This window comes from Brachypodium distachyon, chromosome 2, assembly GCF_000005505.3.
Source record: "Brachypodium distachyon strain Bd21 chromosome 2, Brachypodium_distachyon_v3.0, whole genome shotgun sequence".
Lineage (NCBI taxonomy): Eukaryota > Viridiplantae > Streptophyta > Magnoliopsida > Poales > Poaceae > Brachypodium > Brachypodium distachyon.
This window is the reverse complement of record NC_016132.3, coordinates 16,083,802-16,101,399: the sequence shown is the minus strand read 5'-3', so window position 1 is coordinate 16,101,399 and position 17,598 is coordinate 16,083,802. Positions and strand designations below refer to the sequence as shown.

At 44.9% G+C, this 17,598-nt stretch overlaps 1 protein-coding gene across 2 annotated transcripts; it reads left to right on the top strand.

The window, feature by feature from the left end:
- Positions 1 to 11,798: 11,798 nt before the first annotated feature.
- Positions 11,799 to 17,540, top strand: LOC100824682. Of its 2 annotated transcripts, none has more exons than XM_003567942.4 (5): positions 11,799 to 12,047; positions 13,314 to 13,594; positions 15,282 to 15,585; positions 16,566 to 16,643; positions 16,758 to 17,540. In XM_003567942.4, exons 2-5 carry the CDS (start codon positions 13,332 to 13,334, stop codon positions 16,806 to 16,808), a joined length of 696 nt encoding a protein of 231 aa, XP_003567990.1. In that variant the 5' UTR covers positions 11,799 to 12,047; positions 13,314 to 13,331; the 3' UTR covers positions 16,809 to 17,540. The 2 variants fall into 2 exon arrangements, with proteins under 2 accessions (XP_003567990.1, XP_014755357.1); XM_014899871.2 differs by having other exon boundaries at positions 11,799 to 12,057.
- Positions 17,541 to 17,598: the final 58 nt, after the last annotated feature.

The following is a 17,598-nucleotide window of genomic DNA, read 5'->3' as shown; positions in this document are numbered from 1 at the left end:
TACTACAGGTGTACCATCCGGAGATTAACCTTCTAGTGTACTGCTTGACTGGGCCTGTCCAGTTTCCTTCGCTTGGGTTGTAACTTAACTCCTTGGGCCGTGTTGGGCCAAACACTGAGACTGCTTTAGGCAGTAGCTTGCGCTGTGTAGGTTATCGATGAAAAGAAATGAAACAAGGCTCTCTCCCGATATCTTAGTCTGGCGGCGCCGCCGTCTAGCTTGTCTCCAGCAACAACTCCCACCGGAACAGGCTAGGGTGTAACAACTTGGTATCAGAGCCTCCCGGTCCTCGGCGCGCTTCGCAATCTCGCCGCCGGTCAGTAACATCGACCGCTTGGTAGGGGAACACCTTCAGGTCGATCCCCCTAAATCCCGGCGGCGTTTGACCGACGTAGAGGAAGTCGCGACGGCTCCCGTCTCCAAACCTTCGGCGCAGACACGATTTGTCTTGGCCGCCATGGACAAGCTAGAAGAATCTCTCAAAGCCTTGCTCGATGAAGGGATTAAGAAGGTGTTGGCCGAGGTGGGCACACAGATTCAGGCTGTCGCCACCTCCATCGGCAACATCCGCACCAATATTCACGGGGTCGATGAGAAGCTGCAGCACCACTCCGATCGACTCGATTTGTTCCAAACCAAAGTTGACATGTCGATGGATGCAATTGCAGTGGTGCAGCAGGAGCAGCGTGAACTCGCTCACATGCTTGGCGGACATGGTCCGCCACCTGATCCAGGCTCGCATCAGCATGATCCTCCTTCGGGGTCTGGTCCTCAAGGTCATCCAGTCGCGACGGAGACAGCGCAACAGTTCCCCACGAGCACTCAAGCCAAGCCCCGCCAGGTGTTCGACACAATGCCAGGACACGAACATCACGGGCTGCGTCGCCCGTACATGCCCAAGATGGATTTCCCCAAGTTTGACGGCACTGATGTTCGCATTTGGGTCGATCAATGTGAAACATTTTTCAACATCTATCAAATCACTAAGAGTTTCAAAGTGTCGGCGGCGACCATGAACTTGGTCCACAACGCAGCACACTGGTATCAAGCTTTCAAATTGACAAATCAGTGTTTCAGGTGGCCACAATTCAAGGCAGCATTCCTCGCTGAATTCGAAGGTAATATATGTCGTGACAAGAGAGCTCTGTACATTGAAACAGACAGCTTCGGTTTCCGAGTACCTGCGTCAATTCAACATGCTGTTATATCAAGTTAAGCTTTATGATCCGACAGTCGGTGGCCTTGTGGTAGTAACTCGATTCATCCTGGGGCTAAAAAATGATCTCCGTGCTGCTGTTGAAGTTCAACTACCTGAATCAGTCGCGCAAGCAGCTCAGTTTGCCATGGTTCAGGAGGGTGTCCTAGAGCGCCAATGATCTTATTCAGGCAAGCATGAATCATACAAACAACAGCATACAGTGGGAAACAAGGCTGAATCCAGTTCACGTGCAACCAGTGGCACAAAGCTTGAGACTGGGGATATCTGGAAAGCCAAGCAACTCAAAGAGTTCTGCCGTGCCAACAGCTTGTGCTACCGCTGCGGAGACAAGTATACAGCAGGACATACTTGTGCTACTCCAACAACAATAGAGAGCCAAGCTCATGCCAACCAGATTCAGGAGATCATACCAGACGACATCCTTGACGCCATTTGTGCCGTGGATTTGACTGAAGACCCGGACATGCACCTATCTCTGAATGCCATCTTCGGCACCGATAATCCGGAAGTAATCCAACTCCGTGTGCTTGTAGGGAACAAAACACTTCTGATGTTGCTTGACTCAGGAAGCTCCCACAGCTATCTGAACAAAGACGTGATTGAGTATATCCGGTGTACAACCACACCAATCTCAACCAGAGTTGTGAAAGTGGCCAATGGTAGCACTGAAGAATGCTCAGCCGAGGTCTGAGACTGTCCAATCCATCTCTGCTGTTCAGCTCCGCAAGTGCTACGCGGCCAATGACATTTGGGCTTCTGTTTTGCCGCAACAGCCCTTGTCACCTCCATCCTCGTCTCCAGATGTTCCACCTCAAATTCAACAGTTGCTGGGGGAATTTACGGAGGTGTTCAATGAACCTTCTTCTCTGCCACAACACAGGAAATTTGATCACGCGATCTCGATTCTGCCTGGTGCAACTCCAGTCAATTGCCGCCCTTATCGCTACAATCCACAGCAAAAGGACAAGATAGAAAAGCAGGTGAATGCGATGCTACGGGCCGGGACAATACTGCCCAGCATGAGTCCTTATGCTAGTCCAGTGTTGCTTGTGAAGAAGAAAGATGGCTCCTGGCGCTTTTGCGTGGATTACAGGCGGCTCAATGAACTGACAGTGAAAAACAAGTTTTCAATGCCCGTAATTGAGGAATTGCTCGACGAGCTCGCTGGGCAAAGTTCTTCTCCAAATTGGACCTAAGAGCAGGGTATCATCAAATTCGGATGGTGGAAGAGGATGAGTTCAAGACGGCATTCAAAACACATCGTGGCCTCTTTCAGTTTCGTGTGATGCCGTTTGGTTTGACAAACGCACCTGCAACTTTTCAATGTGTCATGAACTCCATCTTTGCACATCTGGTTCGCAAGTGTGTCCTGATTTTCATGGACGACATATTGGTCTATAGCTCATCCTTAGATGATCATGTCACCCACCTCCGTGCTGTCCTGACCATCCTTCAGGAGCAGAAATTCTATGCAAAATTGTCGAAGTGCACGTTTGCCAAGGCTCAATTGGATTATCTGGGACACATCATTTCAGCTCAGGGAGTGGCAACTGACCCAAGCAAAACTGAAGCCATGCTGAACTGGCCAACACCGACATCATTCACTGAACTAAGGGGTTTTCTCGGCTTGACAGGCTACTACCGCCGATTTGTGCACCGCTACGGCGTCTTAGCCAAACCTTTAACCTTGTTGCTTCAACAAAAATCCTTTCAGTGGACTGATGCAGCGCAATTGGCTTTTCGAAACCTCAAGCATGCCATGAGCTCGACTCTGGTGCTAGGTATTCCTGATTTTTCTCGTCCTTTTTTTGTTGAGACTGACGCCTCTGATCTTGGTATAGGAGCTATAACCATCCTATTGCATACTTGAGCAAGGCATTGGGGATTCGAAATCATCGTCTCTCAGCCTATGAGAAGGAATTCATGGTGATTATGCTTGCGGTGGATCGTTGGCGCCCCTACCTCTCGCGTGGGCCATTCACGATCTGCACAGACCACAAGTCTCTCTGCAATCTGACTGATCAACAGTTAACTACAGATTTGCAGTGCAAAGCTATGACGAAGCTTGTGGGCCTGCAATTTTCCATCAAATACAAGCAGGGGCCTGAGAACGTGGTGGCAGACGCTCTGTCGCGCATACCACACACAGACCCCCTTTGTGCCGTGTCGCAGGGCAAGCCAGTGTGGGTGCAAGAGGTATGCAAAACACCTCCTCTCCCAATTTAATTCATACACAGTGGATCCGCATGCAAAACACCTCCTCTCCCAATTGGCAGTTTCTAACGCAGATTGTCCTGATTATACCTTGGAACATGGACTAATCAAACACAAGGGCAAGGTTTGGATTGGAGCTAATGTTCAGCTATTGGCGGCCACTCCGGTCAGCAAGCTACTTACCAGAGATTGCACAAGCTCTTTAGATGGCCCGGTCAGAAGCAAGCTGTCGAAGATTTTGTCAAACGGTGCTCTATTTGCCAGCATGCGAAGCACGAACTCTGCAAACCTCCTGGACTCTTACAACCACTGCCTCTTCCAACAGGACCGTGGCGTGACCTGACAATGGATTTCATCACAGGCTTGCTGAAAAGTGAAGGATATGAGGTAATCATGGTCGTGGTCGACAGATACACAAAATTTGCACATTTGGTACCACTGAAGCACCCATTTTCTGCATCTGTCGTTGCCAAAGCATTTCTGCACAACATCGTCCGCCTGCATGGGATGCCCGCAACAATTGCATCCGACCGTGACCCAATTTTACAAGCAAATTTTGGACGGAATTGTTTGAGCAGTTTGACACACATCTCAACATGAGCACTGCCAATCATCCCTAGAGCAATGGTCAGACCGAGCGAGTAAATCAGTGCATTGAAATGTATCTTCGTTGTGCCACCCATGATCATCCCAAGAAATGGTACAGCTGGCTGTCGTTGGCGGAATTCTGGTACAATACAAGTCATCATACAGCTATTGGGTGCTCCCCTTTCAAGGCATTGTATGGATACGATGCTTCTTATGGGATCATGCCCGATCTGCAGGCTGTGCAAGACCACCAAGTTCATGATATGCTTCAGGAGCGACACGAACACTCCATCTTTCTGAAGAATCACCTGGAACGGGCCCGACTTCGCATGAAGAACATGGCGGATCGCAATCGCACTGACCGATCCTTTCAGGTGGGGGAGCAAGTATTGCTGAAACTTCAACCATATATTCAGTCTTCAGTGGTCAGTCGGCCTTGCCCGAAGATCGCTTACAAGTTCTACAGCCCATTCGAAGTGGAAGCTCGAGTGGGATCAGTCGCGTATCGCCTGAAGCTGCCACCTGCCAGTCTTGTCCATCCTGTCTTCCACATCTCTCAACTCAAGCCTTTTGTGCCAAAGTACACAGCTGAATCGACAGACCTTCCATCACCAGTCATGCTGGACATTGCAGAGCTTGTTCCTGAAGAGGTGCTCGACCGCAGGTTGATCAAGAAAGGAAACAAAGCATATCTTCAAGTTCGCATCAAATGGACTACACTGCTAGCATCGTCATCAACGTGGGAGGATTATGAAGTTCTGAAGGCGGCGTTTCCTGACGCACCAGCATGGAGACCAGCTGGTCTTCAAGGGAGGGACAATGTTACACCTGAAGGTGTTACTACAGGTGTACCATCGGGAGATTAACCTTCTAGTGTACTGCTTGACTAGGCCTGTCCAGTTTCCTTCGCTTGGGTTGTAACTTAACTCCTTGGGCCGTGTTGGGCCAAACACTGAGACTGCTTTAGGTAGTAGCTTGCGCTGTGTAGGTTATCAATGAAAAGAAATGAAACAAGGCTCTCTCCCGATATCTTAGTCTGGCGGCACCGCCGTCTAGCTTGTCTCCGGCAACAACTCCCACCGGAACAGGCTAGGGTGTAACATCGGGCGTCTGGGTCTCAGGGACTCATGTGGGTCGATGGAGGGATCGAGAGGGGCGACGGCGGCTGGGTGGGGAGAGGGGCGGCGGCGGCTGGGAGGGGAGGGGAGGGGAGAGGGGCGACGTCTGCTTAACCCTAACCCTAACCTGTTGGCTATAAATAGGAGAGGGGACGCGGGCTGAGTATCACGCTTTCCAAGATCGGACACGTTCTCCCACCTACCGCGTTAAACATTTTGTTCTAAGAATTTTATTTCTATAATTGGTTTTAATTTTTTCTTTGGTCTATAATACACGTGAGAGGCGCCTGACAGCCAGCCAACCATGATGAGAAAGAACACTAGTAGACTGTAGTTGTAGTTTTCGTTGCTCTCACTTGTTTCTATTGGTTTCCCCTGATCTCATGCGACTGATCCATGCATGCAGCATTGAGAGATCACTAGGGTCTCTAAGGGCATGGAGAATAATAGTCATGATATAAATGGTGTAACGTTTTCTACCACATATAAAAAATCAAGGTGCTAAGGCTATGCAAAGCTTTGTATGGGCTACAACAAAGCACCAAGGTCATGGAACACGAAGTTAGATGACTTTGGTCTCTGTTGGTTCTGAGAAAATTCCATTGAAGCATGCTATGTATAACAGGGGCAATTGGAAGGATAGTCTTCTAGGTGGAGTATATGTTGATGATCCATTGATCACTGGTATTTTAAGCTGCTATCTTGAAATAGAAGTGTGCAGGCGTGGTGATCCAATCACGTTGTGTCAAGAAGCACTTATTCAAGAAAAATCTTGAGAAGTATGACATGGAGAGTGTGATGCAACCTTTTGCACTAACGGAAGCTATGACATGGAGAGTGTGATGCAACCTTTGCACTAATGGAAGCTAGACATAAGTTGAGCAAGCACAATGAAGCAGATCCAATTGAGGCATGCTACCGAGTACAGAAGCATTGATATATTTGGCTTATTCGGATGGGATTGTTAATTACTACATTCATAGAGGCTTCCACAACAGGGCACTTCGCATCAGCGAAGATGATATTGTGGTACATCTATCTGATACTAGCATAATTGGATGGTACATCTGTTATAGTACGATAGTGACATATATATTGTCAGAGTCGCCAGCTTGAGAAGTGATGTGTGATGACGATGATACCTGCGGTATAGCCAGGCCGATCGGGCAGTGTTGCCCAGGGTGTTTGTGGGCATGCATGTTGTCACGGGTTTTGCCCGGTTTTCCACAAATTAACTAGGCAACTCTCTTCCGGTTCGAAAAAATGAATACATTGCAGAACCGGACAAACACCTCAGGCATTTTTTTTTTAGGTTTTTCCCTTGGTGAAAATCTTGTGAGCTAGCTAGTTGTTGCAAAAGCAAAAGAGGTTGTTAATTTATATAGTTCATGCATGTGAAGCATAATACATTGTGACGAGGACATCTCTGGTCCTTTGTCATCTTTGCCTAATGATGATATTGCTGTTCAAGATAAACCCAATGATCTACGCATTGGACCAATTACACGAGCACGTGCCAAGTTATTAGAACAACAGGTGAACTCACTCCTAGCTGCACCTAACGTTTATATTGATGAGAATTTTATACTGCCTAAGTCTTTGTATCTTTGTGTAATCAGGTTTGAGGCTGAGGCAACCGTGGAGCGTGGAGGAGAGGAGGCTGCGTGCGAGGATCATCATGTGCTGTTATCCAACATTAAGATACGCGCGAGGGAGGAGAGGGAGGCAGGCGCACCACAAATGAAGATGGAGGATATAAAACGCTAGAAGGGCAACTTGTGTGCAAGGGGCAGCCAACGACAAGAATGATCTGCCCACCACAAGTTGAGTACGAGTATGAGGCGCACCAGGACAGCCTACGACGAGCCCGACACGTCTAAGGGGCGCCCGAACCTCTGAGTCCTTGTTTATGCCAAGTCCTATTCGGATTGGTTGTATGAGTTTGAGTCGAATCTAGTTTGAGTCTGAGTCTGAGTCCGTTTGTGTGTTTGGGCTGCCCCTCGCCTATATATACAAGGGGTACGCCTAGTGTTAGGGTTAGACCACGTTTTAGCTTATTCAGAACCTTTTGTTGAATTGCTCCAAGCATTCATCTGAAAGTATATAATTCTTCTTTGTTTCGATCAGGAATTTTACCTACACCATATTCGTTTCGATAGGGTGTTTTATCTACTGAAAGTTCGAGCGTAATCTGTCGCTCCGCTGGGAATTGGAAGATTGTGAAACCGTTTGTGGTCGGCGGACTACTGCGCAAGTGTGTGGTGTTGCGAATTTCCATTTGGTTGCAAGTTCGTCATGTGGCAATGGGTGAACAGCCAGAAGATTTGTAGAATCATACAAGTTATCCACGTTGCTCTCTGAGAAGATCGGGCCACCCCTTATCACATTGCAACGGCCAGCAATGGCGACATGCCAGGGGTGTGTGGCTAGAGTGATTGTTTGGTGATCTTTTGAACCAAGAGTCGAAGGAATTTGAGTTTGTACAACAAGTCCACCATACAGATCCTTGTGTAAGAACCCAGTCTATCACCATAGAAGAAAGTATATCGGCATCCGGTTTCATACATTAGGGGATATGTGGAAGAAGGCAAACTTGAAGTTAATTATATTCGTAGTACTGCTGAACAGCTTGCTGACATATATAATTTTTTTTTGCGGGGATTAATTAACCAATAGCTTGCTGAACAGCCGGTTTCATACATTTTTTTTTGCAATATTGCTGACATATATATTGACCAATAGTCTCTTGGAAGGTTGAAATTTCAGGAGACAAGGAAGAAGATTGGAGTCCATGCTGTCAAGTGATCACACACGCATATATATTGAGCTTAGCGGGGGATGTAAGTTTAGGTGTCTTTTTCTTATTCAGTTGCGTTGTAGGTGTTTTTTCTTTTCTTATTCTAGCTAGTAGGTGTTGCCTCTGATTTATATGTTTCAAGCAACAACCTTGCAACAGTATTGTGAAAACCACTCGTGCCCATGATATCACGGCATAATTCTAGTGTGACTCTGGATAAGTACAGTCTAGTTAGTTCTGATCAAAATCCTATGCTTAAAGATCTCTCATACGGAGTTGGCACTGTGGATCAACTCGGTTTAAGAAATTATGAGTGTGCCACAAGAATGTGAACGTGCGTGATTGTTCCTACGTCTCGTGGGATCGATGTGCTTGCTCCAGCATATATATATAATCAAGTAATCATGTGTCTAAAAAAATTAATCATGGTTCTTCAAACATATATTTAATTGATGTTATAAGTAGGCTAAGAAATGCAATTATAGCGGGAGCACCAATGCCTTGCAGCTGCCTATCCTGGGATTTGGTTAATTTATAGAACTTCATTCCCTTATTTGGCATCTTCGAACATTTTTCTTACTCTTCAGAAACTTAGAAATCCCAGATTATTGTATGTGAAATGTATGCTCCATGCATGTATAGTCAAATGTTTATAAAATTAAGGTAGGGGACTCCCCTTCCTTTCAGTTCAAAAAAAAAGTATAGTCACATGTACATTCAGAACCAATAGTAATACACAATTCAGATTTCTTTATATCGAGTTATGTCTATAGTGTGATCTTCTTCTTATTTTCTATGACCTGTTTACGTGATAAGTCCGGGAGGTAGGGTGTCATCATGCACAAAGTGTTGGGTTTTGCACTGATGGTTTCGCCACAGCAACACAACAAATCACCAATTAGAGAACTTGGACTCATTTGGGTGACAAGTCTTAATTTGGTGCAAGGCATTGGTGATTGAGAGTGCCTGAGAGGAGTTTTTTCATAATTTGGTGCATTGCATTGTTGCAACGAGCATATACCATTATGTCGACGTGTGGTTCATATCTTACGGTATGTACTGCTAAATGTTGGGTTTCTTTTTTCATTATTTATCTTGGGGACCAAAATTTGCTACTTCATGTCTTGACAGTTCGCTCTATCTAGATGTTGAGCTTCTGTTATGTTTGTTCCTTCAATGTTCGGATGGGCTACTTCAATGTTTCAACTCTTGTATGAGATGGCACCAAATAAATTCGTAAGAATTAGTTGGAGAGAACATCTTCATCAAACTTCCATAGTGATTCAGTTCCATATGAAGGAACCGAGCTGTATATTTGCGTATCAGTAACCTTTTGCAGAACTAAAAACACATTAGGCCTTGTTTGGTACTAGAGTTTTTGGAGTGTTTTTTAGGGTATTATCCACCCCAAAATGAAAAACACTAGAAATCCCAAATGGTTGTTTGGTAGAAAAAGTTTAGAGGAAATAATCCCTAGTTTTCTCCCACAAAACACTTCATTTTTGTACCAAATTAAAACACTTCTCATATATCAAAACACTAGTGACTAAAAAATACACTAACACCACTAGTTACTCCTGGCTGGTATGCTAAATCCTTCTATTTAGGTACCACACGTGCTAATGTTTCCAAAAAATAAGTGCTACATATTAGAAGCACCCATGAGTAAATTTGTGAAATATCTAACAATTGCAGTCTAGTTCATTGTATCTTAACTCATGCATGGAAAAAACACACAGAGCAAAGAAAATAAGCGGATGATTAATGCCAAATCCAGATTTTTTCTTCACAACAAATAGTACAATGAGGACATAATTAACGCCTAGAAACAGGGAGAATGTTTATTTACCACAAATTTTGATAATGGCCTAAGCAACCTCAGGACGACGAAAATAGTGACTGGCACATTGTATGGTTGGCAGTTCATTCTCCCAACCAATAAGGAGACCACCGAAAAACTGTGACTCACGAGTTGGGAAGCTTGCGGTCACATGTGATACTGGTTATCCATTTTCCTTCTAACAACTCATATTGTATAGAATATGCTTAATTCGTTGTTCTTATGCCCTTGTCATTTATATTTCCGGAGTAATGCTAGGTTATATATGTATTTGTTCGCAGGATTGAATCCTATAGGAATTCTTTCCTAAGGATTCATTGTACTACATTCTATAGGAAATTTAACATGCCCTTCAACCTCTTGGAAGAAATCATTTGGCCCAATCAAACAAACTTAATTTGCTGCAAAACAAATCCTATAGAGATCAAGTGGACATGACATTGCAATTCTCCATTTTTCCCATTTCTGTATTTTTCCAATCCTATGAATTAAAGAGGCCCTTGGCAGGCAGGCAGGTGATGCTGACCTTTGTTTAACTTATTTTTTTTCTTTGCAGCATATAGGCTATAGCGGTGATGTTTCATGAGAACGCTTAGTAGATGTAGCATAACTGGATGGGAATGAATAAAGGCACTTAGAAGTTTTTTTTTCTAACCAAGCTTTATTCTCCAGAATGCTTGTTATAATTATATGTAAATTTTACGCCTCACATGTTTTTACCTTCTGTAACGTGCGGTGGTTGTAGCGTCCAAAGTGCAAACCCATTTTGGTGACATTACAAATTTAGTGGTATCAGAATGGTTTAAAATGAAATTAAAAATGCAAAGAGAAAACTGTGGGGGTCAATAAATTGGGTAGTACGTGCAGGAGCGGTGGCTAGACACATGTGTGTGCATATGAATATATAGCTCATATAGTTTGATGATTTTATTTTGGACTAACCTCATATATGTCATGTTCATAATTTTTGTTGTTTCCTTAATTATGCTTACATTTGTTATTAATTTGGTGGTTAGATCAATCAAAGATTGCTAGTCTCTATCCCTATGAAAGGGCGGAGAATTCTCGCGCCCTAGCATTGTCCACGTCATCGTGCGCGTGCTTCTCTCTTTTCTGTGTTTCGTGCGTGAGTTCCGGTGGGCCTGCTGCACGGTTTAATTATTTGTTTTTTTCGATGGAGGCCCGCTTGAACAGACACGATAGCCATGAGGCAATAATTAAATCGACATGTATAATTCCACCGACCGAGCTACTCCGAGCCAGCACAGTGGCGACCAACGTTTACTACCGCTCAACACCACATGGCACATATACAAGACAGGACAGGAGAGAGGTAAATACATCCACGTTCGACCTGAACAAGAGAAATCACCGCAGCAACTCATGCCACGGACTCGTTAGAAAATAGAAAATAACTACTCCTAAGCCAAGCAACACGGGATCCTACGTGAATGGCACGCATGCCAAACACCACACGTGCACATCAAATCCAAACCCATCCAACATTACAGCGCACAGCAGAGGACGCGGCAACGCGCGTTTAATCGTCTAGTCCTATACTATGTTTCACCTAAAGTCTGTGAAAGTCCTTGTAGAGGTAGCTGAATATTTTTCACTTAATTTTCTTTTGAGAGTAAGAGAACAAGAATGATTTTGCCCACATTACTCAGACGGCCCACTAGGACGGACTGAAGGCCCAAAGCCCAAAAGGCCTCTCGTACAGATCCATACGGGCGCCCAAACTCATCCGGCCTCGCCCTCTCTACAAGTAGCCCATTTCCTTCCCTTCTAGAGGACTTAAGGCCCATCAGCAAAAGGCCCAGATCCAACCCATTCGGCCTCGCGGCGTCCATCGACCGCGTCCGTGTGGAGCGGAGTCACCAAGTCACCAGTGGAGGGACCGATCCTGGCGGTCCATCCCCGCATCAGCGGCTCACGACGGACGGCTCGGATCCGGTTTTGGTGTGGCCGAGGGCCAGGAGCGGGTGTGGGGGCAGACGGCGTATAAAACGGGAAGCCTTCTTCTTCCTCCACCCTCCCCCTCTCTGCCTTTGCCCTTTGCCTTGCCTTGCCTTGTAGAGGGGAAGAAGAAGAAGAGAAAGGGGACCAGGAGAAGAACACGAGAGCTGTACCAAATTTCTACTGAGCCTGAGACATAAATCCGTTTGTCCGCTTTGGGCGTCTCGAGGAGGAGAGAATTTGGTTCTGGGAGGTGGATTATTGGAGGCTTGGAGCACCAGGCTTGCAGCTAAGGCGACAATCTGTCTGAGGGTACGTACGGGTATTTCCTCTTCGATTCTCTGCGGTCCTGTTGCTTGTTTCTGTTTTTCTGCCGGTGTAATTTTGGTGGGGAGGAGTTTTGGATTGGGCTTGGAAGTTTTACTCCCCCGTGAACTTTTTGGTCGATTTTGTTTTCCTCTGAGTTGCAGCTTGTGATTTGTTTGAATTCTTTTGTTTGATCTGGGAGATCCAGTCCCCTCTCTTCTCCTGGGATCGAATTCTACTTTGTGCTGGGCCTTTTTCTGATTCTCCTGGCTCCGCTGCGATTCCCGTTCGAATTGAAGTGAGGGGCAATCTGGACTTGATGATTCGAACCCAATTCTCCGGATTCTGCGTTTTTGTGTTTCAAGTGAAGTGGGGGATAATCCGGACTGGGTGATTTGGATCCTATCCGTGGAGCTGCATTACGGCATGAGCTGCATCGAGTTGCGCCACGATTTAGTAGAATCTGGCCTCCTTTGCTTGGGATTCGCCCGATTCGGTGGTAGCTGATTAGGATCGGGCGATTTCGCCAGCGATTTTTTACCGCTTGTTTTCCAGTTCCGGTTTTCTTATCATGTGTTTCGTTTGGTGTTCCTTGCAGTAGTTCTATTGGCAAAGGGGAGCTGAAATCGAGACTTGTTTAGTTAGGGTGCTGGTGGTGGTTGGTTTGGATCATCTCTCTCAGTTCCCCTTTTTTGGTTGTAGCTTTTGTTCTTGATGAAGTGTGTTTGATTGGTGTCTTCGATTAGTTTTGACTTTCTCCCTTCGCATTTCTATCTGATTTCCAGAACCGGATTTTTGGATCCCGGACTCTGGAATCACCCATTCGATTCGTTTTGCTCTGCTCTCCTTTCTCAGTAATTTGATTTATGCCGTGAACATGAGTTAAATTGGGCTGAATTCTCCAGAGCGTGAGTCAGATGATACACCTTTTTTAGGATTTGATCTGTTAAGTCTCCTGATTTTACGCTGGTTCGATCTGGAAGCAAGAAGTTCACCTTTTCCCCACACATAACTCGCGAAGCTTGCAACTTTATTTGGTTGATTTAATCGCCCACTTAAATCGAGCTAATCCCCTTTCAGAAAAGATTTGAGTTCATTCGTAAATTGTTAACCCATCTTGTTCCGATGTCTTGATCGGCTTTGACACAAGTAGACAAATTCCCCAACTTCTGTTCATTTCAATTTGACTGAAATTTTCAACTCCTTCCCCGGCATGAATTCTTCGTTTTTTTCGTGCTCTACATTACCGCTCGCTGACATTCTTTCTTTCAGCACGACGCTAGTCCGGCGATGGAAAGGGAGTCGAGGAAGAACTACCAGACGCGAGGCTCCACGCGCGGCAGCGGCGGCACTGCGTCCGATCGCGACCTGCTGCTGCAGTGGGGCAACCGCAAGCGCCTGCGCTGCGTCAAGGTGCAGCGCCGCGATGTCGAGGCTGCCGCCACTGCGGCCGCCGAGAAGGCAGCGGTAGGCCAGCGCCGCGCAGCCGCTGCCGCTGCCACGGCGGCCGCACAGCACCACCCTACCGGCCACGCCCACCACCGCGCCATCAGGTCCGTATCTATCGGCTCTCACGGCTGTTCTTTAGCCTATTTATGTGCGAGTATTTTGTGGTGTTGCTTGCCCATCCTCTCTAACAGCCTTGTGGTTACTGGTTAGTGATAAGAATCAGAATCACCATAGGTTAAAAGAGCAGCTCGTTGTCACGTGATGTCTGCCTTTGGGCAACGTGATCTAGATCGTTAAAAGTTTTTGATCTGATTTAGTTTCAAATTCTTCTGTGGTTCTATGATACACATTTCCTAAGAAAACTGTGTGTTTCTACCGAATTGTTAGCAGTGTTGGTAGTTGAGAATGGAAGCACGCATGGTAGGCAACGCAATGATTGGTTTTGGTTTTGGGGCAACATGATTGACATTGGTTGGCTGATCATTGGGCCAACCTTCTGGTCTTCCGAAAATGGAGTGATCGTGGTTCGATCTTGCTGGATTTGTCTTGGTTGGCTAATTGATCATTTGGGCCAACTTTCTGTTCTTCCGGAAATGAAGTAATCCTAGTCCATTACTACTGGATTTGTGGGATGTGAAGGCGAAAGATGCTCTTGGGGTCTTCTCTATTTGAACCTTGATTGATATCCTTGGGGCACATATGGTTCATTTACAATGGGATTAAATACTGTTTTCTTTGTCGCTCAATTTGGGCCACTGAAAGACTGAAACTATATGAGAAGCAGATTTTTGCTAGGCTAAAATTAGAGGGCTATTTTCTCTCATCAAGCACCAGTGGATTGGTGCTTGTTTGGTCAATCCAGCTCCAAGTTTCAAGGTAGCTGATTTGGCTTGGCTGTATCGTAAAGAGTTGTCTTCTAAAGGGACCTGATTCGTGAAAATCTCATCTTTTATTTTGACTACTTCATCTGGTATGTCGGATTGTGCTGGTTTGGTGTTCCTCAAGGAGAATATGACTCCAAAATTGCTTTCCTGGATTTTTCCTTAAAACTGTAGCAAATGAGATTTTCATTATTTTATCGATGCCAATGCTTATCAGATTTACAGTTGATGTGATTGGATGATTTTGCTTATACCAACTTCTTTTTTGTTGGCTAATTTTGGCTTCAGGAAAAGCACCATATTTATCTCAAATCAGTCACCACCACTCATATAGTGGATGGTGATGGTGACAGGCTGACAGCTTGTTCATCCATTATTTTTCATTTTGCTTTTCTTGTAATTGCTGGATGGAAGTTATTGCTTGTTTGCTGTCCATTTCCCTAAATGTGTGTGAATCATGGATTTACAGCAAGAAATTGTAAGTTAAATATATGTTCACCCAATTCTCCTTGTGAAATCAGACACCAACAATCATTGTATTTCTTTCTAGTTGTAAATAATTACATTACCTATTGCCTGTTTTGCCTTGTTTTTTTTCACGGTTAGCTTTTAGGCGATTAAACTGGCTGTTAATAGGTAATAACTACAATTCCCAAGATAATTTAATGGACGATTTTGTTCAGTGTTTTCCTTCTCTTTACTGTTACCTCCTCTTTTTAGGCCTTACGTGTAGTGCAATTAATTAATTTTTGTTTGAAATTCAAATTGGTGCGACCAAAAACACCAAATTCACAGAAAAGTGTATCAAGTTCACCAGTCATAGACATAACACTTCTTTTTTCCTCTCTTTTGTCATTGTAACATTACCATTTTTTATTAGCGCTAATCTTAAGTGCTATTGAATTGGTAGGAATTCAGAGGACTCTGGAGCGATGAGACCACCGTCGCAGCAGCAGCAGAACAACACGATACGCGCGGTTGCATCACCAGGCAGGGAGCGGTCTGCAAAGGGCAACAATGACAACAATGGGGTACCGCCAGCTTCTCTAGATGACAAGAAGGGCTCGTCGTCAGGAAGTGAAGGGTCAATTTGGCCAAATTTTGCAGTTTCCCTGACAAACAAAGAGAAGGAAGAGGACTTCTTGGTGTTCAAGGGATCCAAGCTCCCTCAAAGGCCCAAGAAGAGAGTCAAAGCCATCCAGAGGACTGTCAATGTATGAACCTTTCTTCATAGCTTCCAACCTTAGAAACTTTTCTCGTTACACTCAGCTCATATCATTTTGCAATAGGATTGTTCACTCTCTTTTTTTCGAGGCATAGGATTCTTATCTTGGTACAGATAGTAAATAGATTAGTTCCTTGCTTGTTGTACAGAGATTCCAAACTTAAGAATTACACGATACTACTAGTAGACAATAATGATGACTCGATACTTAAATGCTGGATCAGAAAACCAAGAATTTACCACGGAGTAAATATATTTGGATATGCATTTTTAATAGATACAGTGCATGGGATCACATGGATCATATGGCCATCTCTGTGCACGATGCGTGCCTTGCCCCTTGACCAAAGGAGGGGTGCAAATAAACTAATAAGATTCAGTGATGCCCCTGTTATTATTTATACCTGAGATTAACTTTCTTGCCCAGAGGGGTCCATAATACTACAATAGCATGCTTCTGTCTGAAACAAATATAAGGCTACTTTAAAGCTGATGCTTCACATTAGGTTGTCTCCTCACCACTGGATGTGTTGTACTATTCCTACTGTTTGTCTTAATTACCTTCTTTCTTCGAAACAGCCAAACTAAGTGCCATTCTGCTATATGTTGTGGCAACAGTAGTAACCGTGAGCTAACCTAGTAGGTCGTGGCCAAAGATGATGTGCCATCAGGCATGAGCCCATCTCTCTTCAACTCTATTTATAAATTCTAATCTATGGTGAAGCAATAATTACTAATTAGTCCTTGTGTTCGAAGCATGCTTGGATTTAAGCTTCTTTTTCGATACTTGAGGCTTTTTAAGAAGGGAAGATACTTGGAGTCAAGCTTAAGAAACCTGTTGGTGCCTATTTTATAGTAGTAGAACATAACTATTGATCTCTATAGTCTTATTCATATATTTATGTTGAGTCTGCATTACACTGTCGTGGTTTCTGCTGTTCTTACCTTTGTCATGTTCATCTTTCGCAGTTTGTATGCCCTGGAACATGGCTATGCGACTTGACTCTGGAAAGATACGAAGTACGAGAGAAGAAAGTCTCCAAGAAGGTGAGGACACCGCCATATGACATGCCATCACCTCCAGCCCTCTTTCAAATCTTACATCATATATGCACTACCAACACCTCAAGTTGGCCTAATGTTCTTGTTCCATTCTCGCAGCGCCCTAGGGGATTGAAAGCTATGCACGACATGGACAGCGACTCAGAATAATACGATCGCCGTTGATCCTGAGCAGCCGAAGGTTAGAAAAGGAATACAGCGTCTTCATCGCAGGATCCTGTAGCTGAAGATCAAAACTACGCTTCCCAAATGGAATTGTCAGTGGACTCTACCGCCTGTTCCCGGAGATCTTAGAGAACGGCTGGAGCATCGAGGAACCAAACCAGAAGAACACTGAGCTGCTGCAGGTTATTTTGAGGCCTGCTGCACGCCGCTGTTTTCCATCGAACATCGGCTATCATCTGGCTCCCCTGCAACTGCAAGGCAGCTCTGCATGTTTCTGAAGGCCCTCGTGTCAAGTGTTCATACACCATTTGAGAACTGCACACACATCCCTCTGTCCAAAACAGATGTTTAAGTCAGTGATCCTATATTTAGTACCACAACATTACAGTTGGGTGGGTGGGTAGGCGGGCGTGTAAAATTTGCTCTCCGGGTGCACCGACAATTTCAATAATAGTACTCCCTCCGACCCATATTACTTGTCGAAATATTACATGTATCTAGACGTTTTTAAACATAGATACATCCATATTTAGGCAAAGGTGAGACAAGTAATTTGGATCGGAGAGAGTAACACTTTTAACGTGAATTCAGAAGGTTGTTCAGTAGTACTAATTTGGGGGTTCTCTTGCTGTAAACGTCAGCCCCTGTAATTCCAGTTTGGAGCATCAAACCATGTGAAGCGTAGGCTTATTAATGAAACAACACTATTGGGCATGACGAAATCTCTGAATAGGTGGATGGATGTGTAAGTAACTCAGGACGATGTGTACAAGCT